The sequence below is a fragment of the Hermetia illucens genome, chromosome 1 (genome assembly GCF_905115235.1).
Source record: "Hermetia illucens chromosome 1, iHerIll2.2.curated.20191125, whole genome shotgun sequence".
Lineage (NCBI taxonomy): Eukaryota > Metazoa > Arthropoda > Insecta > Diptera > Stratiomyidae > Hermetia > Hermetia illucens.
The window spans coordinates 198,382,836-198,406,248 of NC_051849.1; the positions used below are offsets into that span (position 1 = coordinate 198,382,836).

Genomic DNA, 23,413 nt, shown 5'->3' on the forward strand with positions numbered 1-23,413 from the left:
AGCTCGGAAAGTTAATAAGGGCATTATCTATGGTAGAAAAAAAAGACAAGACAAGACAAACAGTTTTTAAGGATGGCTGGAGTTTTTGACAAAGGCAGGATTAGAGTGGATACCAGTTATTGCGCCGCCAATGATGATGAAGTTGTCACATTGCTCTCTGTGCCATGCAGTGAAATCCACTATCCCAGAGTGGCCGACGAGGGAGGCCTAGAAACATAAAGCATAGAGCAGTACAGGAGTGTAGGCTCCAAGGAAGGCTTAGGGAATAGCATATTTCGGCAAACCGACAACGAGGTGAGTGTGGTGAACGCAGGATGCCCCATTTGGGAGATTATCGGCATGGTTATGTTCACTTCTTATGTACTATTTTCATTTGTGTTAATTTGCCAAATCATGCTGGTCATGATATCCTTTTTATAATTTCCCGGATCACTTGAGAGGTATAATATCCCCGTTGGAATCTGTTTTTGAGAACCCGTTACTGTAAATTTATATTTTCTACTCGCAACAAACTATTTTCAGTCGAAAAGTAAAGACAACGGTTTGCGATTTTCAAATGATATTATGCTTTTAAAAGCCCTGGGAAACAAGGATCTTCTAGAAGTAAAACAGTTCGAAAACAGAGGGACGTCTGGAGTTAACGACATTACTCAACTGAAATCATAATTCGCACCGAACTTTTAATATTGTTCAATGACGAACTAACCAGTGTCTCTAATGTTAATAAATTAAAATCAATTTTCAGGAAATCCAGAACAAACAATCCTATTGGGGAAACTATCCAAAAAGATAGATATGGATATGCGAATCACTGAGCCAATTGCTGGAGAAATTAAGCCTCTTCAAACCGAAAAAGACTTGAGGACGAGGACTGCGTTTGCTGGGTGGGAATTCTTCAAAGCCATTGCCTGCATTTGTTATATCTATCCAATCACACAAAAGTAGTCAAAACAACTATCTGGACGTATATTTGGTTTTTTTGACGATAAGTCCAATTTGCGATGCCACCTCTCAAAAATTGTTGGTTAATTAGAACTAGATATAATCAACTTTTTAGATTTATCCACAATAACGCACCACTGCACTTTGCGAGACCTCCATTACTTGATTCCTTGTAAAACAGAAACAATCCAACACTGAATTCAATGAGATCCACAATCTGACCGTCTGACTTCTATAACAATAGTGTGTAATGCAGAGGATATTCTTATTACGACTGAAGATCCTATCTTTTGCATTCACGACTTATATTGGAATTTTGCAATACTATACACTCTCCCTTCGCATACAAACACGATCGTGGCACATTACAAATTTATAAGCTCGAACCCATGTATATTTGTTTAATTCAATTTTATTCCGTGCCAGACCATAGCCCCCACAACACTTGCGACGGATAATATTAATGTGCAACACATTCAGCGTAAATATTTTACATTTGACCAACTTGAATTGCTGTTGCGTCAATTTGGATGGCCACAACACAGGCAGCAAGAACAGGAACCTGTTTTGCTTTTGATTTCAGAATATACGTACAAGTTTTTATACTCAAATTTCAGCCCACTATTATCGATGCACAACTTTTAGGAAAAGTCATTTTCAGTCTAATAAAAACAAAACTGAGAGACATCCAGATTCACTAAAACCCCAAAGAAATCGAATATCAGAAAACTTAATACCGCAATGAAATTCAAGGTTTTGAAAAAATCTCTGCTTTCAACATCGCAAATATTTACTGAATATGGAAATGAATCATCAAAACAATTTCAATTAATGAAACACTGCACTTGTGAGTTTAACTAGAAGTGGACAGGCAAGTGGAAGTTCTTGATAAAACCAAGTCTCTTGCATTCAGGAAATAAAGCCTTTTAATGTGACCCACACGAACCATTTATTGATTGAATAAGCGCAGACTCGCCAAGAAAATGCCTTGGTATTTATAAGGAGCGTACAATATTCAAGCCAAATCATTAAAGCTCTTGTAAGATGCAATTTAGATATAATTTGCAAAATTGCATAAAAGTCTGCGATTTACCGAACAATAAAATTCTTGAAGAAGATTTAAACAAGTGGAAATTACTTTATGACTTGAAATTGCGAACTTAATTCATTCAAATCCTGCCAAGTAATGAAAGTCTATTAAGACGCAACATACTGAATAAGTTACTTTCTCTTCAGTGTCCCTTGATCATTGCCAATTTGAGTTTACGCAAAATGAATCAGTAGCTTTTTCAGCGCTCTGGGAGAAATAGTCCCAAAACGGAAATCCAGCCACGTGACTCGCAAACTCAAAGAATCTAGAAATATCTTTCAGTTGTGACAGTATCTCATCAAATAAATTATTTCGGCCCGTTGCACATTTCACGCCTCAAATCAATTACAATAATCCAATGTTGACAAGGTCGAAATGTATCAATAATATTTACGTCTTAAGAGCACAGTGCACCTTCTTGATTGCAAGCCAAACTGAGACACGAGTGCCTAGAATATTTGAAAAAAATCCGGGAAGTGCATCTTGTACACATGGGGACGTAAATTGAATGCATGAGTCTGCAATGCATTCGTTAAACCGTCAAGTTAAGTGGAAAATAACAAAATTTATAAACTCATAACTAACAAAATATATCAAATATTTATAAATATTGAGAGGATCCGCACTTTCCCAATGACACGGATAATTGAATGCGCTGATTCGCACATTCTAATGCTTCGATTAGTTTGCCCTAACGACCAGAATGAATTGCCAAACAGATGAACATTTCACAGTGAATAAATACGTAATTTTTCTAAAACCAGCCAAATGAAATAATTGCGTGTGAAAACATATTGCAGCGCAGAAACTGTTTGATTTATTTATTTTTTAATGTAGCGAAAAATATTTTTCATTGCGTTCAAGGTTTAATTAAATTAAATTCTATTTTTTACAACCGGAAGGATTTTAAATTGATCAGATGTCTCAACATCGAACTTCAGCTAGGTGACGACGCTCATCTATATTAAACACCATTGTCAACAAAGAAAAATTATTTTATTCATCGCAGAAAGTGATCTGATGATTCATGCCTGAGTTATTGCATGCGAAAATATTCTGGCGTTTAGCTTTCTTTTATCGACAACACAAAGAGACAAGATATCGTGTGGACTATCGAAAAAAAATAGCGATAAAATTGTTAAAATACACGGACCATGTGCTCAAGAATGATAATGCATTTTGTGTGCCAAGTGTGGTCTCGTGTTAGGGCTATCAAGTGAAAGTTTTGAAATCATTACTATTTCGCGTTTAAGGTCTCATTCCCAAAAAGAGAGAATAACTAACTTGTCTTCACCACGCTTCCGCCATCATCCTTTTTTTAAGAACAATAAACAAAGTACTTTCCATTAACAGAAATGCCCCTTGTTCAAAGCTATAGGGGCTTATGTGAGTACCGGCTCCTTAGGCACCAATTGAATTTCTGATCTGATGAACCCCGAAGAAAGGTTGATGGTAAGAGATACGGATCAGGAACAAACGTTCAGATTGTCTTCTCGATCCCCATGGTACCATACAGCGTTAGGTAAATTCGATGGTATAAAACGGCTTGTCCTTCATTTATATCTGACAAAGCATCGTCCGAAGAGGATCAAAAGATCAATAGAAATGATGATTTTGGCACTCATTATTGCACAAACTCACCAGACAACTATCTTCTGAGCCGAAAGAGAATATGCAAAAGGCAAATTAGGTCCATCATGCTTGTAAAGAAATTCAAACTTCTAGTTTAAGAATCAACTGTTGAGGCAGACTAAACTAGATTAAATCTGAAGTTTGCCTTTATCCGCTTTTCCCTTACGAAAACTAGATATTGTTTACCCATTTTATTTACAAATAGATGCAAAACAATGTATATTAAAAATGACATTGAAAACCACAAGTTGCTCAAATTTCAAAACAAAGCTTTCTATGTGGGAGGCAAGTTATAGAGTGAACACTAGCGTATTCTATGCCGGGAGCGTCCGCAAGTTTTATGGCATACACGAAATGAATAATTTTTACAATATTACAATAATTAAAAGAAGTAAAAAAACAAGACAATATGGTGGAATCAATTATTTTACTAGACAAAAATAAAACGATTAACAAGACGGGGTAAATCAAAAGCTCGTGTTTCAAATATGAAAGACGAAATCCGATTTTTTCCTTCAAAATTAATTTAATTTATTGCAGTGAAGGTGCATCTAGAGTGAGCGTCCAGTACAATTCAGAATGGTTTCGCAGTATACATGGGCCTTTAAACATGTCAGACTATACACTTTAATTTTTACACTAAAAACACAAATTTGGGCTGCTATAACTTTCTTAATTATAATAAGCTTTGCTCCAAACTTTCTAGTATCATGTCATAAATAATAATTTGTATTTTTGTAGAATTGTCTACTCTTTGATCATCATCAACGGCGCAACAACCGGTATCCGGTCTAGGACTGCATTAATAGGGAACTCCAGACATGCTGGTTTTGCGGCCGAGGTCCACCAATTCGATATCCCTAAAAGCTGTCTGGCGTCCTGACCTACGTCATCGCTCCACCTCAGCCAGGTTCTACCTCATCTTCTTTTTCTACCATAGATATTGCCCTATAGACTTTCCGGGCTGGATCATCCTCACCCATACGAATTAAGTGACCCGTCCACCGCAGCCTGTTGAGCCGAATTTTATTCACAACCAAAATTTTTTATCAAAACCAAAAATTCTTCGGAAGATTCTTCTCTCGAACGGGGCCAAGAGTTGGCAATTTTTCTTGTTCTTCTCCGAGCAATACATGAAGACTGGCAAGATCATTGTCTTGTACAGTAAGAGCTTTGACCCTATGGTGAGACGTTTCGAGCGGAACAGTTTGTAAGCTGATATAGGCTCTGTTGGCTGCCAACAACCGTGTGCGGATTTCATTATCGTAGCTGTTATCGGTTGTGATTTTTGACCCTAGATAGGAGAAATTATCAACGGTCTCAAAGTTGTAGTCTCCTTCGTTCAGCCTACTTTGATGTCTGCCCCTATTATGTGCGGAAAGACCAGAAAGAAGCAATTTTTGTATCGTTTGAAGAAGATAAAAATGCCTTGTAGCAAATTTGAATATCTGTCATCGTAATCTCATTTCTTTTTCTTGGTTATATTTCTCTCATTACTTTGTTCATTACACGGACCATTTATAAGTCGAACACAGCGGAAACAGTGAGAGCTACTGCCTTCTAAAATTTAATGTGACTATCATCATTCGTATTTCTGCATGGCTTGAACTCTCATTGTTCTTCCCTTGCACCAAATGGATTCTCATCGATTTCCCCCAGCGATTCGAACCGTTTCGAGTGGAATGTAGATGAAATCTCATCATTAACATATCTGCTTTTCGCATTTAACATATTGCGCATTTGAGGTTGACGCGATATACCCACCAAAGGGTAAAATGGCAACCGTACTAGCGTGCACTTTTGAGCTGCTATATTTCCTTCTTTGAAAGTAGCATTTCCATCAAACATTCCAGTACTGTGTTCTATTAAAAAATTCCGTACTTTTGAGAAGAACGTAAGGGCGATTCCACCCGCCGTTGGTGCAGCAATCCGATTGGATTTAGGCGTTGATGATACCTTCCACTTGACACCCTACACGGCCATATTTGGTAAACAAAAAACAACTCTTTTAAATTCAACGTAAAATGTGTCAGACGCCACATGAGCAAGGTTCCTTAGTTCCAACGGAACGATTTCCGAATTTATTCGCGCGTGACAAAGAAATAATAAAGCGATTTTAATAAGATAAAAAATTAAAATAAGAACAGCGAATTGCGAATGAGTGAGATGACCCGACCTCCTAGTTCAAAGAACCTCTGACTACTTCAAGTATAATTTTGATTTGGTGCACAATTCAGTAATGCGATGATCGAGGATTTTCGATGAAAGATGGTGAAATAGTAGAAACTATCCACGGAATTTGACAAAAGGATTCAGCATGTTCGATCAGCAAAGCTCGATTTTTCTTAAAATACGAAATATGAAATTCGTTCAGAAAAAAATTGAACATATTCCTTTTTAAGGTTTTGTGTGGTGAGAATGTATCCTGTGAATCCCTTTACATATACATAGTAAGTGGCGCCAGTTTGTGGTGAGTTTAAGGGGGGTGCAAATTTTTTTCCACAAAATATGATAATGTGGAGTATCAAATGAATGGGCTCCATTAGTGCCTTCCGAAACTTTTATTTCTAATATTGCAAGAAACTTAGGAGAGTGAGGGTTCAAAATGTGTGCCCTGGAAAGTGTGATAGGTCTCGTTCTCAGAACCTACCCAACCATCAAATCTGAAAAAGTCATAATCTAGGTCTCAAAATATATCCCATTCCGATGAAAGCTAGGAAGTACAATCATCTAATTTTTGGCATAAAGCTGAGTGTAACACGTATTATCTTACAAAAACCGTAGGTTGTCCCCTGACAAGCCTGATCTCTTCGTTGATCAAAAATAACAGCTCGATTCAGTTTGGAATTATTTTTACAAAATGAAGATATTATTTAAGACGGTATGTAATGATTAATGAAATATGAGTCAATCCAGAGTCAAATACAACCTGCTGAGTAGACGGATAAGAGTAAAAACCGTTGTGAATTTTGTAAAATATTTCAGGATCCGACCAATATTTTACTTTTCGATTGTCATCAGAAATGAAGAACTACGAACATCAAATAAAGAAGAAAAAGGATGCTTTTTCATCAGAACAATGTACTGTCACAAGTCGATCACTTTGAATTTCTCCTCCATCAACCGTACTCTTAATCTGGCTATCAATGACTGATATTTGTTTGTAAACCTAAAAAGAATCCGCCCGAGAGCAAGGTTTTTTCTTCAATAAAAAAATAATCCCCAAAACTATAATACATCGGTCAAAAATAAATAAATCGCTCTTAAAAAGGTATCGACAAGATGGAGAAACATGAAGTGAACCGAACCATGTCAGATCTTCATAGCCAGCTCGTAGTATCCACGAAGGATAACAACTCCCCCCCCCCCCCTCCTCCTCCTTCGAAGAGGATCTCTTTGAAATGCCTAGATAATTATTTACATATTGCCGCCAAGAAAGCACCTTATTAGAATAAAAAGAACAGACTGTTTTTGAATTAGGGGCAAGGCGCTAGGTGCATTTAATCGCATTTATCGGGACCCAGTTGCTTATTTCTTTTGTGCTTAGAATCCACAAAGTTGTAAGTACTGAGGAAGGGAACAACTGCCTTCCGAAATATCGATATAATACTAGGGATGTCCCTAATTAAAAGCAATCTGTTCTTTTTATTCGCACACTCAGGACAATCAAAAACCACGAAGGTACCTTACGGTTGTTCCTTCCTCTCACTCGCTTGGGGCATGGATTATGAAATTCTTTGGTTATATTGTGTCCATTCGAGAAAACTCTCGTACCGACTCAGCAGACCTACCTTGATTCGTCGATACAGAACAACAACACATCGCCTGTCTTTCACTCTGCCTTGGTTGGATAGCCTACAGCTAAATTCTTCTTGAGTTATATGGCCGCAGAGCTACGCTGTCCAAAAAACGATCTCATAGAGTCTGATAGAGATGGAGGTCCAGGAGGAGGATATCTGTCGAACAGAACTACAGAGCCCCAGTAGCGATGGCACATGGGGTTCTTTGGATCTTATTAGGAGGGATTCTATCGTATTTCTTTTGCAGTGGCGACCACACAATATTATCAGACAACCAAGTACAGCCAAAACCATTCTCGGACGGTGACTACTCCATTTCATCAAAAAGGTCTGCTTGCCAGAGTAGAGGACTACGGAGGCCTTCTTAATCCTCAGTTATATGTTTAGTCCGTAATTTGACTTAAGATCCAAGGTCACACCTAAATACTTTACATTGGGAGAAAGTGTCAATTTTTGTCCATTTAGTTGCTGGATTCGGATATCTTGCCTTGATGGTAAGTAACATCAACTTCTCCTTTTGATTTGATCTCGGGATTCATAAAGTTCCGCAAGAATACAAACCATAATATAGGCCACGATATTAGTAACAAAGAGGAAAGCTGTGTGCATTTCTGTATCTTAAGATATCGCAGAAAGTCAGTATTACATTAAAATGAATAATCTGACCCTACAGACTCGTACAGTGCTAGACCATTTCTGCTAGCTAAAAATTATTGGACGATCGCCCCAGTCAATAAAATCAACAGAAAGAGTTTAGAGTTTAATTTTTTGTTTGATGGCGGATTGGATCAATTGGAGTGTTTTAAAAGCAATGATTTTATTACCGAAAGATTTTTACATCATAAACGCAATTTTTTTCATATCTGAGCACCGAACTTCCGATTTACGACTTATTTTTAACATTAACGTGGCACATGACGTATTTCCATTAGAGATGCGCAAAACATCACCTTCGTATAATGAAAAAAAATAGACAAATTTTATTTTTTAAATGCTGAATAGTGAGCTTTTTATTCCTCATATACCGCAATTTCGAGGGCCAGTTGTTCTCTTGCTCAGTGAGTTTTTGTTTTGTTTGTTTCTTTTGATAAAAACTCACTGAGGAAGAGAACAACCGGCCCTCAAAATACCGGTATATGGAGAATAAAAAACTGACTATTCGGCATTTAAAAAATAAAATTTGTCTTTTTTTTTCATTATAAAATAAGCCGGGAAAACGACACACAACCGAAGAAGTCACCTTAGTAGGTGATGTGATATCACATCATTATTTGGGAAAATCGCAATATCACAAACACCTTTCATTAGCGTAAAACTACGTGTGGTGCAAGATGACTGAACACAGAAGATTCAACTCCCGAAATTTTATGTTGGGAAAAAATCTCTGCGTATATTCGATCGTGGGCGTTAAATGCGCCAGCAAAATTTCGAGTATAAAGTCTGGTGTTAGTGCCGTGTGTCTGATGCAGTGCATTGTTGTGCTGCGAGCATGTGGCATTGCATAGCTGTTCATTTGTCACATGGGGCGGGGAAACACCCACAAGAAAACCATCTGAGTACCATCGACACACCATGCATTAACCACAAGGACCATGGCCAGTTAGCTACCTCGTTCCTACCCAAGAGATATGCAATGACATTTCGTGCGTTTTAACCACTGGATTTGCTCCTCCTGGATTCAGTCTCTTGATGTGGTGTTATACCATCAACATCACATATCACTCTCTGTCCACGAAATTATCAAATGTTACTTATCATTACAGTGATATTTGACCTGCATTTATCACATTCGTCGTAAATGAATGAACAATGAACTTTCTCTCACGCAAGAGAAGGGCAAAAAACAAAATTTGCTTATACTATAGTCAGATAGTCTGACATGCAAAAAACTAGGAATCATGATTATTGCAAGCGAGCATCCTTCTAAAGTTGTGCAATAAAAGTTATCGAGATACAAACCCGAGATCATTGAATGGTGTTACATTACAGCATTACTAAGTGATATTTAATGATTTGCGCGGACATTACAAACTTATCATATGAATAATATCATCATCACTTTCCTACTGGCTGATGATGTGATGTTTGGTACGTGCTCGTTGATGGTAATGTGATATTATACTTAGGATGATATCGCTTCTGTGATATACATCACCTATCCGTCTCTAATTTCTATAGGTATCGCATAAGCCTATGTGATTTCTATAATAATATAAAATTTCTTTTAGGCTTCACAATTCTGCATCTTTTCAACAGCAGTTTGGAGCCTTACATGTTTTATTTCCATTATTCGAACCGTTTCCAAATAACTCATTACAGATATTATTTATAGAACGTAAAAACTATACAATTAGCAAAAATGATTCCAGTGCTATAAATTAAAGGTAAGAAAATATTATACTGAATATTGGTGAACTGAAAAATTAGAACATCCAATGGAGTTCGCTTTTACGCGGTTATTTTTAGAGGTAGGATGGGGGGATGCTCCGCGTTCAGGCCATTACCCCGAAAGTAATCAATATTGACCAAAATGTAACAAAATCCGAAATATATCAAATTTATTCTTGCAATAAGTCTAAATCAGCCGCCATTTGTTGCTATATATTTGCTTAGCCATTCGGACTATGAAACATTTGCTTTCGTTAATATCCTAGGAGAAATTTTATACCTTTCATTTTACGAAAACTTCACGAGGACTATTATAATTGAGGAATAAAATTAAACAAGAAATTGAACAGTATCTTCATATAAAGGTTCGGCTTGGTAGAATTTAAATGAAATTTTACGTAATTTGATATATTTGCCAAAGTAATACACAAGAGGATGATCTCTCTAGATCTGCTCCTTAGAATATACAACGAGCCTGAGCAGGCTCCAAAAGCGAACAAATGCCATCTTTGCCCTCTTATTTGCACAGATATTAATACTAATCTCCTTAACCTTTTAGATTTTTTGTTTATTTATGTCACCATCTTTCATTGACCTCTAGTAATAAATCAAACGAAATTGAGAGTAGTACCAACCCCTTTGATATCTCAAATTACACTATGGAACACACTATGGAACCCACTGGCTGTGTATACGTCGATAAACGTCGAAATTTACACGAATCCTAATACGCACCGGAAGGAGAAAGTAAATTTTCCTTTTATGTAAACCATTAATAATAACGGTGCTACGGGAAAAACTTTTAGATTGAGAAATCGTCCACATGAAACACTATTTCAAGCAACAGGCGAATAAATGCGTGACCAAAAACATTTAATAAGAAAATTTGTTGATTAAACTGCTCTCACCTACCAATGAATCGTCAGAGCTTGACCAACCTAATCTATTGTGCGAAATGTTACCGATTCAGCCAAAGGAATAGTCACGACTATGCTAGTTTTACACATTTCCTAGTTGAAAAAATTATCATTGAGGTGGAACATTCGTGACTGAAATACATATAGATTGTAAAAACATTTTATATTAGGGCGATATGTTATTCTGGGAAGAATAGCGAACCTAATAGGATAAGCAACACTAATAAAGCTGAAATAGCAATGTGGGTGGAAATTATAAGCATAATAAGCAGAGTAACAGGTGTGATGTGTCTGTTTTCCTGTGTGTCGTCACACACTGGTAATTGGCAACAATTTAAAACTACACACTTGTCATTGGAAAAATGTAAAACAACGAGATTTTTACAATTATATCTTGATTTTTGATGAAAGTATCACTGATAAAGGATACGAAGCCAACGAAAAATGGTTTTTAGCTCTTGTGCGCGTCCACCTCAGTCGACGCTGCAGGACGGGCCCGGGTCCTGTCGAGAAATGGGCAAGGATTCTTGACGCATGGACGCGTTAGGACATAACCAAGTTAGCCCGAACAAAACAAATACGTGTCTACACGGTAAATGTTGGCACTCTAACTGGAAAGACTGGTCTTGTGCCAAAAGCTGCAACATTGAACGCGAACGCGAGCCCACACACTCAATATGGTGTTGGCATTGTCATCTCAGAGGGTTTCCGTGATGCCATTAAAGAAGTCGAACGATTTGATGAAGGCTGATTACCGACCATTACGAATGTTGAAAAATCGTGGAACCAAATGAAAGACTCGATTCACAAAGCGGCCTCTACAACCCTCGGGGTCACCAAGCCGGGTAAGCGGTACACCAACCCAGATACTTGGCTTTGCAATGATGATGTTGAAATGAAGGTCCGTTGAAATAAATGCCTCTACCACAAATTTCTTGATGTACTCACTTTGGCTTGCCGGCTGCGATGCAGTAGAGGAATGCTCCAAAGGCCTAATCAGGGCGATCAGACTCGAGTCTGCACGGGGACTCATCTGAAGTGGCAATTTGGTCACGAAAACTCACCAGGGGTATACTGGTACCATGGGAACCGGGATAGCCCCTGGACTCTCATACTTCGAGTGAACTCCCGTTGTATGTAAGTACAGCTCGGTTGTTTGCGGTTGGCCCCCTAGTGGGAGTTTCATGGGGGTTGTTGGTTATATTCAAGCGAGAGCGTTTCAACACGGGTGCCTTACTCCTTAGTTCGGTAGAGATTTAGGTAGGTCTTGCATCAACCAGTATGAATGCCAAGCCATGCACTTGGTATAGACTGGTACCGTTGTTGCTTGTCTCAGCGGGGCTCTGATTGTGGTCACAAAATCAATCCGTGCCTTAAGAAGACCGTGGGATTAAGTCGTCCAGACAGGTGCTCACGTTAAACCCTCGAGGATTTAACTGTCAGCGCAACTCGTTGAGCGTTGTGATGACCCTTGGGGTAGGGTCTAACGGATATGCAGGGAAAAGCGAAGTCACGACATAGCTGACATCAAGGTGAACGGAGAACCTATGCTGACTTGGCGTGACAATGTTTGTGCATTGCTGGGTGAACTATTTCCGAGATCAGAGTTGCCAGTGTCTCCGGACGGTCGCGCTCAGGGCGGGGAAGTAATTCCTCCCCTGAGGAGTTGTGAGATCGAGGAGAGCATGGCAAGGCTCAGGTCTCGGAAGTCACCTGGCTGGGATGGGATGACAGGCGAGATGTGCAAAGCAATCTGGCAGGCCATCCCATCTCATGTCCAGTGTTTGTTTGAGTGTTGTTTTCGGGAGGGCTATTTCCCTGCGTTCTGGAAGACTACCAGGGTGGTTGTGTTCCTGAAGCCGCCAGAGAAGGATAAGAGTAGTCCTCGGTCGTACAGGGCGATATCTCTTCTCCCGGCCTTGGTAAGGTCCTGGAGAGGATTATGTTCCAGCGACTGGAGATGAAAACATTCCAGGCAGTATGGCTTCCGTACTGGTAGGTCCACCGACGACGCCTTGATGCATTGTCAAGAACTTTGTTGTCCGTTGTCCTTGCAAGTACGTCCTTGGAATCTTTGTAGATTTCAAAGGCGCATTTGATTACCTAAGTTGGCCGTCTGTGTTATCAAAAATTTGTGAGTGTGATTGCCAGGAATTAGCTCTATGGAAGAGCTACTTCCATGATGGGAGAACATTCGTCCAAGGTGTTAATGAGCGTGAATGTGGAGCGCGGCTGCCTGCAGGGATCTATCGCGAGTCGATTTATATGGAACCTGATGATGGACGATTTGCTGGGTGAGCTTTCTGCCGTTGGTGAATGTGTTGCTTATGCGGATGATCTCCTCATTCTTGTTGAGGGGAACGCTCGCCTTGAGCTCGAGCAGCAGGCTACTGGATACATTCACATCGTTAGCGCGTGATCTCTGAAAGTCGGTGTCGCGATCTCAACGGAAAAAAACTGTCCTGATGATGAAAGGCATTCTACGTCGTCCGCCATATGTTAAGATCAACGCAATTACTTTGAAAAAATGGCAGAAAGTGACATACTTAGGAGTCACGATCGCGGAACGTATGTCTTTGGGCGCGCACCTGCGCGAGCTCAAGCCACGCTTGACTTAACTAGTGTGTATGATGAGGCGTGTGAAGAGGTGTGAATGGGGTCTAAGCAGGAGAGCTGCTAGATCCATTTATGTGGGAGTCTTCCTTGCTTGTTGTACGTACGGGTCCCCTATGTTGCGCGAATTTGCGATGACGGTGCAAGGCGGGAAACTGCTCTACGCTTGTCAGCGAGTGGCATTGTTAGCGTGACTTCCTGTATGTCGTACGGTCTCGATCGCCGCCATGCAGGCCTTGTTGGGTGTTCCTCCTCTTAATCTGGAGGTAGTTGGGCGTGCCACGACCTACAGGATCAGGAGGGGCGTACCTTTGCTGCAAGCAGACTTAGTGTTGATCAGGTGGGGGAGCTAGGACCGCTTGCGCTCAAAAGGTCTGAATGGCAGCTTAGATGGAATCATTGTGGGAAAGGTTGGGTCACGTATGAGTACGTTAAAAATGTGTCTGCCAGAGGAAATTCCGTCGTGGACTTCGGGCTCGATATGGGCGTCCTCCTGACGGGGCATGGTAGTTTGAATGAGTTTCTCTTCAAACGGAACCTTGTCTCCAGTCAGGACTATGTCCTATGTGCGGCAGACTCAGAGGGCTGGCGACATGAGCGTCCACGTGGTGAACGATGATAGAGCTAGGCGAAACCGGATGAACCATGATGAGTCGACCCCTTTGTGAATGGGACAAAGGATGAAGAAAAAGAAGAGGATTATTTTTACTTTTGGTAACTCCGCTAAAATTTGATTCACCCCTCGTCCCCATCCCTTGTAGTTTCTTTGAATTTGTAACACATTCTTGGTTTCTATCGGGTCGAGTAAAAAATAACTGGGTTTTTTGTATGTTTGCGCGGCTTGATATGTTGGATGGAGATTCAAAAGTCTCGCGATTGCATCTAGATCACAGATTTCATAGAGCCAAACGACGAAATCGATCACGACGAGCCGATTCCACTTGTGAACGAGACAAAGGCTGAAGAAAAAGAAGATGCGTTGGGTAGCGAATTTGAGTTCCTTCGTTAGTAAACACCACAAAATGTCACAAGGTGTCAAATTTCTTAGCAAACTGTTTCACCACTTCAAATAAAATCTCACAACCATGCATACTTCAATGAAAAAAATATTTGCAACAATTCATGGGCAGTTTCATCAATTGAAGTGATTAATGTGCAGTGACTTAGGCTTCATGCTCAAGAGTGATGAAAACCTTCGAAAATATTATACTACCACGAAGAATGAACGACATTACCAATAAAACATAAAGTGCATGGCCTTTTGTGCACGAATTTCCGTTGAGTCAACAATGAAACAAGAAAAAAAATAAATACCGACAATTTTTTTTGTTCTTTTTTTGGTAATTCAATCCTTTTTCAACCAAAATAAAAAGTTCGTTGAACAGAAAAGACAAGGAACCGCAGGCTTAGTCAATTTGTATGTTTTCCTTTCGCATTCTGTTAAGTGATACCTTTGTGATGATAAGTTATGGGCAGTTTGGGGGCGAGGAAAGGCACTTGATATAATACCGGGGAGCGGCCTGTGCTCAAGTGACTATGAAGTCGATTTGACTGTGACAGAATATATGAAAGTTAATTGATATTGCCCACAATGCGTGTATTCCCTCGAAATTCGATGAAATTTTTAAAATTATAGAAGTTGGAATTGTCTGTTAGATACAATCGTGTCTGAATAACTACCAACTAGCTGCTGACACAGTCAATGAACGAATATATTCGAAATGAAATTTAAAACGCATTTGTACTGATTACTGACGTAAATTACTCCTTAAATTACCTCTTCAGGGACTTTTTCACATTCTCCATTGGTACTGGCTTCTTCCTTCTTGGGTGGTTTCTGTTTATCCTTTTTGCCGAATGAAATGCTTCGCAATGACCATTTCTTTTTTACTTTTTCCTTTTTCGGTTTTTTACTGCTATCACCATTTTCAGTTGTCGACGTTTCAGCAGCATTTTTACTTTCATTCAATGTGTCATCAGTTCCATTGCCATTTTCCACAGGTTTATCTTCGGTTGGTGTAGTAACGGCAGCATCATCACCACTTTCAAGATTTGCTTTAGGTTCAGCGGTTTCTTGTGGTGGTTGCTGTTCCTTTTCTGTTGATAAATCTTTTTCGTTTTCTGTACCTTCCGTTTCGGCTGATTTTTCTTTATCCTAAAATGAAAACGAGTTTGATGTGATGTAATGTGTTAGACGAAATGCCATGCAATGAAATAACTGTTGGACAATAAGCACAAAAGTGTAACTGTTCGAAATGCAACAAAAATGCAAGCATAATGATTAACACCACATCAGGAGAACACATAAATGTTTAGTATGATGTAGGAAAGCATTATCGAATTTAACATAGCCACAAAGCCCTTTTTGATTTTTAAGCACCGAGATTTAAACATAAGTAAAGCAAACAAATAGGAACAATGCCACACCCCTAAATCATGAAATCTTATAATTTTATAGGCTATTGTCATCGAGCAATCTATTCATATCCCCCAATATTCACAGGCTTTCTATCAAATTTCCTCAAATATATCTATTGGAGCTACAAATATTCACACCGGGGTCAAGATTCGACATATCAAATGATTTATTGTCTGATATGCATCAATTGTCACCATTTTGCTTACATGGAGGTTCATTTAGTCAAGACCAATTACCGTTACTATTTTATGGATGAATTATGACGTTTCGAAATTGATTCTTTTCATATCTTATAAAAGGCATTTTTTCGAATTCCCAACATAAATCCATACCGAAGCGTGTTCGAGTATATGGGATTGAATGAATGTCTAAATATAAGTAGTATCCAGTCAATTGTCTGAAACGATACCAACAAGAGGGTGGAAAAGAATTCCGATTACTGAATCGGTGGTCGGATCGCGTCAGTTCTCTCTGAACTATGTACATTCTCGGATACAAGAGATTATAATCTCGACGATGCCGGTAGATTTGATTGGTGTACAATAGCAACAAGATGAATACATAAATTAGATGTACTCTTGTCGTTTTAACATTCATGACTCTGAGAAGAAAAAAATGCCATGTTTGGAACGAATTCAATGGCTTTATCTGAATAAGGCATGTTATTCCATACGGGTTAAGGATGCTTCCACTTGACCTCTTCACTTGTATTCAATGTTTGAATGCATCACTGGGGATGTTTTCAATTTATCTTCTTTGTGCTCCTTGAAAACCCTACAGTTCTTATATGCTGTGCGCACGAAGTGTATGTATTTTGTTTAGTCAACCTTGATTTTAAGTAGACGGAGAAGATGTGAGCGGAATTACGACAATCCCAATGTCTTCATGATATGAACAACAAATTAAAGTTAATTTCTGAGCTGACTTTGTGAGAATAGTTAAAAAGCAAGAAACTAAGGAAAGGTTTTATGAGGAACATCCAAAGGCCAGAGGATGATTAAAAACAAAAATGCTAACGTCCTTAATTCGAATTCGAATGATTTGGCGGAGGCTTTTTGTTTAGCTGATGATAAGGTTCCCCGCCAGTATGTAAATTGTGGAGCACATTTAAAGGGGCAATTGTAGGAAAACGCTTTTTCTTTAATTTTCAGGAAACATGACCGATTAAAACCTATGGACTTGATATACTACCTCAACCAAAAAGTCCTCGGAATTACCACCATGTGGTGTTCTTTCTGACCCCATTTAAATTCCTTTTTTTGTTTGATTATCACATCTGTTACCGACGTATTTTACCAGTAATGATCAGCATTTCCTGAATGGGTAATCAATCATTTTCCTCCCCAAAAAATCAAAAAACCCACTAGGTTGCGTTAAATTTGAAATTTGATTATACATGTAATGTTGGTAAAGTTTTAGACCGGCGGAAAACAGCGGACACTTTCTACTAAAAATCAACTGCTGCCTGTCCAATTGCTTTTTATCTACTTTTAGACCGGTTGTAGGTAACGTTTCGACTGCCTATCCTTTAAATTCTTATGCGCATGTCCAACACAGCAGGGCAAGCACAAAGACTTGCGATACCAATGGCCTATACTAGGTTTTGATTTCTTGGGAGAATATTCTTTACTTCTTATGCTTCTTAAAACATCAAATAAATACTCACAGCGTAAATGCACTCAAGTAAAAAAGCACATCCACTAGTTCTCCTAGAGCATATGCCCTCAGAGGGCCATTACGATTCCAACGGTACCAGATAATCTACAGTGAGGCCCCATGACAAGAGTAATTTCAGGTGAATCCCATTGCGGATTCGGCTCTGATCGCCCTCCTCGTGTAAGTTTGGACGGCACTCCCCAAACAATTGACTGGCATCGACCCAATGCGGAGAACCGTAACGGAACCTTGCCACCACATGGCACTAGTAGCTGCCCACCACGGCGATTATGACCATTCGCCCAGCATACTACAGAAGAATTTGGTGGTAAGCCATTTCAACCATCATCAGGTTCAATATAAGTGAACCTGCGATAGATCCCTGTGGGCAGCCGCAATCTACATTGATCCACACACGTTCATTAATATCTTCGACAAACGCTTATCTACCATGGAAGTAGGTCCTTCGCAGAGTTAATTCCTCCTCACTCACAAAGTTTGGATAACACAGATGACAAACTTAGGTAATCAAACACACCTTTGAAATCTACCAAGATTCCCAGGACGTACTTGTTAGCATAACAACAAAGATTTTCACATGCGTTAAACCGTCGTCGGTATACCTGCCTGACGAAAAATGGCAAAAGTATGACCGAGGATTACTCTTATCCCTCTTTGTGAACATCAGAAGCACAACAACCTGACAGTCTTCCACAAAGGACTTCCTATAGACAACCCTCATGCAGACACTGGACATGAAATGCGATGGTCCATCAGACGGCCTTGCAATCTCTCCTATCACCCATCCCAGCCAGGTGAGTTCCAAATCCTGAGGTTCGCCATGCTCTCCTCAATCTCGCAACACTGAAGCGGACTAATTCCTGTCTCCGTTGAGCACGATCGCCAGGAGGCAGCGAAGACTTAGATCTAGGAGACAATTCATCCAGCAAGGTACGATAGTATTTGTGCCTGCCATGTCAGCATAGATTCTCCGTTCACCTTAATGCCGGCAATGCTGTGACTTCGTTTCTCTTTGAATATTGGGCAGATCGTTCCTCAAGGAACCCTTTCCAAAACGAAACACTTCGCCTGTAACCGACCCTAAGTTAGTTAACATTTACAAGAGGATTAAACTTCACATTCTCTGGAATCTCTTTCGCCCACCAAGTGATATACTTCGGCACCCTCTATTCGGGATTCCTCAGCATATCATCGTTAACGGAACACATCCACTCAATCAACAATCCACCTTTTTCAACCACTGACAGAAGGACAAATTCAGATATGGGAGAGCGGCTAACTAAATTCTCCATCAGAGCACTATTTTCCACTCAGTTACAACCATGGAATCGGAGTGAGGAACCAACATTCACATTCCTGTTGCATCAGCACAACCTTAATAGAAGTGTGGCCACTAATATAGTAACCATCCAACAATTTCCGTGGCTGGACACACGCCTTTGCTCCAATATTCACACAAATATCGTTAATATCACTAACGCCCCTAGAGCTCTCAAACATATGAACATTTGATAGGACATGCAAACAGAACAAATTATGCTTCAATAGCATTCTCTCCTACGTATAGCACGGTAGCAATATGTGGGCTGAGCAATCCTACTGTGCCGCATAAAGGAGACGACCGCATTCGCGTCCATGCCTAGGATGAATAGTGTTCTGCAAAGACACACAAGACAAACCACCTCATCCAAGTACGCGATATATTGCTTCAGGTCTTCTGCAAGTGGACACTACATGCTCACTCGAAACCACGATCCCAAAGGCCCCGTCATTAAGACACATAGTGAGATTCTTAGCACAGACGAAATTTAAATGTGTATCATTAATGATAACGGCCGCTTTGCCCGGCCCCTTATCATTGCAAGATCGTGATGTTAATACTGGGCTAATATGTGCATGTGCTGGCCGAGATCACACTTTAACTGCAGCAGTCTATGCGAGTAGCGGGCATTAACCGTAGCCACCTTTCCGGCGTAGATAGGAAACAACATCGGCTTCTGCCCGGTCGAAACGTACATTTCGTCAGTGAACCTAATTACAGCATATGCCCACTCTGTGAGCAGCGAGCATACACAGTCTTTCGAGCGACAATCAGCCACCCTGCAGTCGAAACAGAGACATCTAAAGCACGCAGAGAGCAAACCACATAACCTGACTCTGTAGCTGAACCATGTTAAGTACATTCTCTCAGACGACGTCAAATTGTCGATAACTGCAGTTGTCTCCTCTAGCATAGCATTGCTGATTGGCACTTTGCCGCGTTCTTGAACCGTTTGAAACACATTTGGCGCGACAAGTGGTTGTCCTGAATCTACTGCATCAACTCATCGGCACTGGTGCAACAGCGCACATTAATACGAGGTCTCAACTTCTAGATCATTGCCACCTCCAACCTATATTGAGAGTCTTTCAGATTCTCCACAACCTTCTAACGTTATTTTTCGGTGGGCACCCTTAAGGCGACCCTCCCAGACTTCAGGCCACAACTCCTAGTGCCACCTGTGTGACTTCTTTCACCGAACTCTATAGTTTGGTTTCTCACCACAACGTTGTACAGCTAAGAATTCACGACACTTCCTCCCAAACCGTTAATCTTTCGATCATCGACCATTTCTAAATTTATTAAAAATAACACACAACGTGAGAGACTTGTTCAGATAGTATTCATTACAATTCGCACGGTTTACGAACGAAGCCTCGTATTATACGAAAGTTATTGAATCACAACAGATAATGGTAAAACAGCTGAACAAACTTTGATAGGTGGCTAATCAACGCAAGGACAGTGTTTGTTTCACGGAAAGGTCTTTCAGCTTCCTCCAAGTCTTCCCGAGAAGCTGCAACTCCTCCTCAACTGGTCTTCGCTACTTTTTCCAGCGCGGCTCACCTATCGGCTATCCTGAGATAGTGAATTCTTATTGTATGGCGTAGCCAGCAAATTGTTGTTTTTCCTAAAAGTGTGATGTATCAACTGTCACTCCCGCCTTCTAATCAACAAGTCTACTGGCAGTTCCTCAGTCGAGATTTTACTGCACCACAGTACACCGATGACACGGCGAAGACAGATATCGCAGAAAGCTTGTGATGGATACTTTCCATGTGCTGTTCTTCCGTAACACAGACGGGACTTTGACGCAAAACAACAGAAAATGTATGCTAGTGTTGCGGTATCTACATTTCTATATTTCAGACAAAACAGCGAAGGCAATTTTCGCGCTTTTGATGCTTCGGATAACATCGAACTCGGTGCATGTTCAGTAGAAACAAAGGCCCCAACATAGAAAAATTGATCGATGCCTCCAATGATCAAGCCGTTAATGCAGATAGGAAAAGTACGACGACCAGCGGCAGACTGAAAACCTTGGTTTTATTGGTATTTGTTTTCAGACCGACTTCGTCAAATCTAGAGTCACTTGATCAAGGTGCATAACTAAATGGGAGAGCAAGCAAATATCATCAGTGTAACCGAAGTCCTCTACGTCTTCAGCGCAATACAGCATGAAGAGCGTCATCAACAACAAGGAGTAATATCGGCAACAAAATGCAACCCTGGGGCAGATTCCGTTTTGGTAATACCTATTAGCCTCTTCAGAATACCTTTATTGTGTACAACATTCCAGGTACACTCTGTGTTCATGCTGTTAAAAACTTTCCTGTGGTTGGACCGGTAATCTAAATTCAGGGTAGACTGTCAACCATCGAAAAATTTGCGATTATTTGCAAGCCCTTTCAACTAGATAATGTAAACGATCGGGTTTGAACTTGGCGGGTCGATTTAGTTCAATCCTGTACGAAAGAGAAGGCAAGTAATCGACCATTAGGCGATGACTATTTCGAGGCCGATGTCATCCAGCAGATATCTCACGAAATCTACTGCTGATTGCAATCTTATCAACCTAATTGCACGTACGTTCCCGGTCCCCAGTCATTTTTTTGATTAGCAAGAGACTTTTCACACTTTTTCATCTTTATCAATTTCTGTTTGTTCTATTTGACGACTAGAATATCTCTTCGATTCAAATTAATCTACTATTTGCGTATGTTATCCAACAGTATTTATCTAAGATACAATAACAAATAAAAGATTGAAGGTTACATAGGTAAGATATGCAAGTACCATAGACCAGAAAGGTTAGTAAGGAATTAGTTTGTCAGGCCCTCAAGACCAAGACTCAGGAAAAAAGAAACTCTAAGGAAGAATAAGTAATAGATATAAAATAAGGGAAAGAACCAACCTCATTTTCGTTGTGATGTGTATCGCCGTTAACCTGTGGTTTTAGTTGGTCGACATCTTCAATTTTGCCCATTTTGCCAGTACCTTCCTCTGGAACATCGTCTTTTTTGACTTCTGTGGTGATATCTACAGAACGTTTACTTTGTGCTTTACCCATCTTGTCTGCAATGAAAAAAAAAATGGAGTAGTTATAAGTAATGTAATTAGGAAGTTATAAGTGTCAGATTTCAATGCTATAAAACTTTCATTTAATGATGTGATTGCCTTAGGAGGCAGGTTCACTTTCTAATACTACTTTTATAGAAACTCTTCCAAGAAGACTCTAAATTCATTTAAAATTTAATTTTATCCGCATACAAGTAAATTTAAGGTAGAAGATCATTAGTAAATACAAACTATCCACATACTATTCCCAGTAGTTACTTATTATAAAATTCGATGCAGCTGCCGCAAAAGCTTTCTCCGATCCCATTCACCTCATAACCTAGTCTTATCCGATACAATGCAGCAATGAGTGTTATAAATTTCACTCGATTTGCTACACCTAACGCCTCCACTGTTCAATTATTGCCGCACCCGAAAGATACATTATAGAATCGTGAAATCAAGCATTATGCTTTTAATAAACGGTATGTTTTTTCGAATATTATGGGCGGTACAATATCTTACAAAAAAGAGTCAATGATCTGTATAAATCCAAACAGTCCAGCCAATTTCTTACATTAACGACAAGCTGGCGGAGACGAACTAAGAAAGAGCTGGATTTCGTAAATTATTTCAATTCCTCGATACTAGCGTTTCAGATACTTTATAAGAGACAAGGAAAACCTTTTCATAACTATTTCCCATCAGATACTCTGCTTATATCAATTTTGTTAATCGCATAATCGCTAGGGAGTCCCGCTATGATTCAATCTAAAAGAAAGTGATATCAATCTAATATCTAAGGAAAGCCAAGCCATAATCGTTGCTCTAAGATAAATTGTTAAAGGTTTAGGGCTCGCATTCAGATTTCATGAGAAGTTCAAAAATAATCTGCTTGTATTCAAAAAAAGGCAAATGAATATATTCTGCTTGTAATTACAAGTATGAAATTGTATGAAAAAGAAAGCAGCCCATTTTTTTGAAAGTTCCCCTAATTACTAGCACATGAACTTTGTGAGTGGTATTTCTTAGTGATTTGAGAAATTAGATAGCTCGCGATGGATAATCGAAAAATAATTGTGATGTAAATACACAGATAAAATTATGAATTTGCTTTTCTACATAGTCTCCCAACAGATTGACAAATTTGGTTCACATTTTTTTTAAAAGAAAAATGCAGTCTTATGGGTCAGCAAATGAGAAGTCATTATACCATTTTATCCAAATTTCAACCCTCGCAATTGGTCTTGAAAAGACATAAATGTAGATCGGAGCCGAAACTGGAAAATAAGACGTTTACTCGGACAGTGTAAAGCCAGATTCGCGAATGGCAGCCATCGCAACTTCGGCTTCATGCTCAGATGCTTTGCTCTAGTGACAGGAACTTTAGCTCACCTTGAAGCTTGAGTACTTGCCGTAAACGCTGCTCTGCGCAGTATCAGCCGGTTATAGAATAGATGAAATCCCTGTGACTTTAGTTAAATATTTGATAGTCACCCTTCGGCCAACTACGATCTGGTGAGATGAGACGTGTATGAGCAACCTTCGAGAAGCCCT

The 23,413-nt window shown here is 39.6% G+C and overlaps 1 protein-coding gene across 1 annotated transcript in view; it reads right to left on the reverse strand.

The window, feature by feature from the left end:
- The window catches only part of LOC119661781 (A-kinase anchor protein 200), a 228,171-nt gene that overhangs the window by 17,384 nt on the left and 187,374 nt on the right, over positions 1–23,413 (reverse strand). The window contains exons 5-6 of the mRNA XM_038071257.1: positions 21,714–21,874; positions 15,160–15,537 (exon numbers count right to left, since the gene is read on the reverse strand). Of these exons, the coding sequence (XP_037927185.1) occupies positions 15,160–15,537; positions 21,714–21,869 (534 nt within the window). The 5' untranslated portion in view covers positions 21,870–21,874. The remainder of the gene's footprint in view (positions 1–15,159; positions 15,538–21,713; positions 21,875–23,413) is intronic.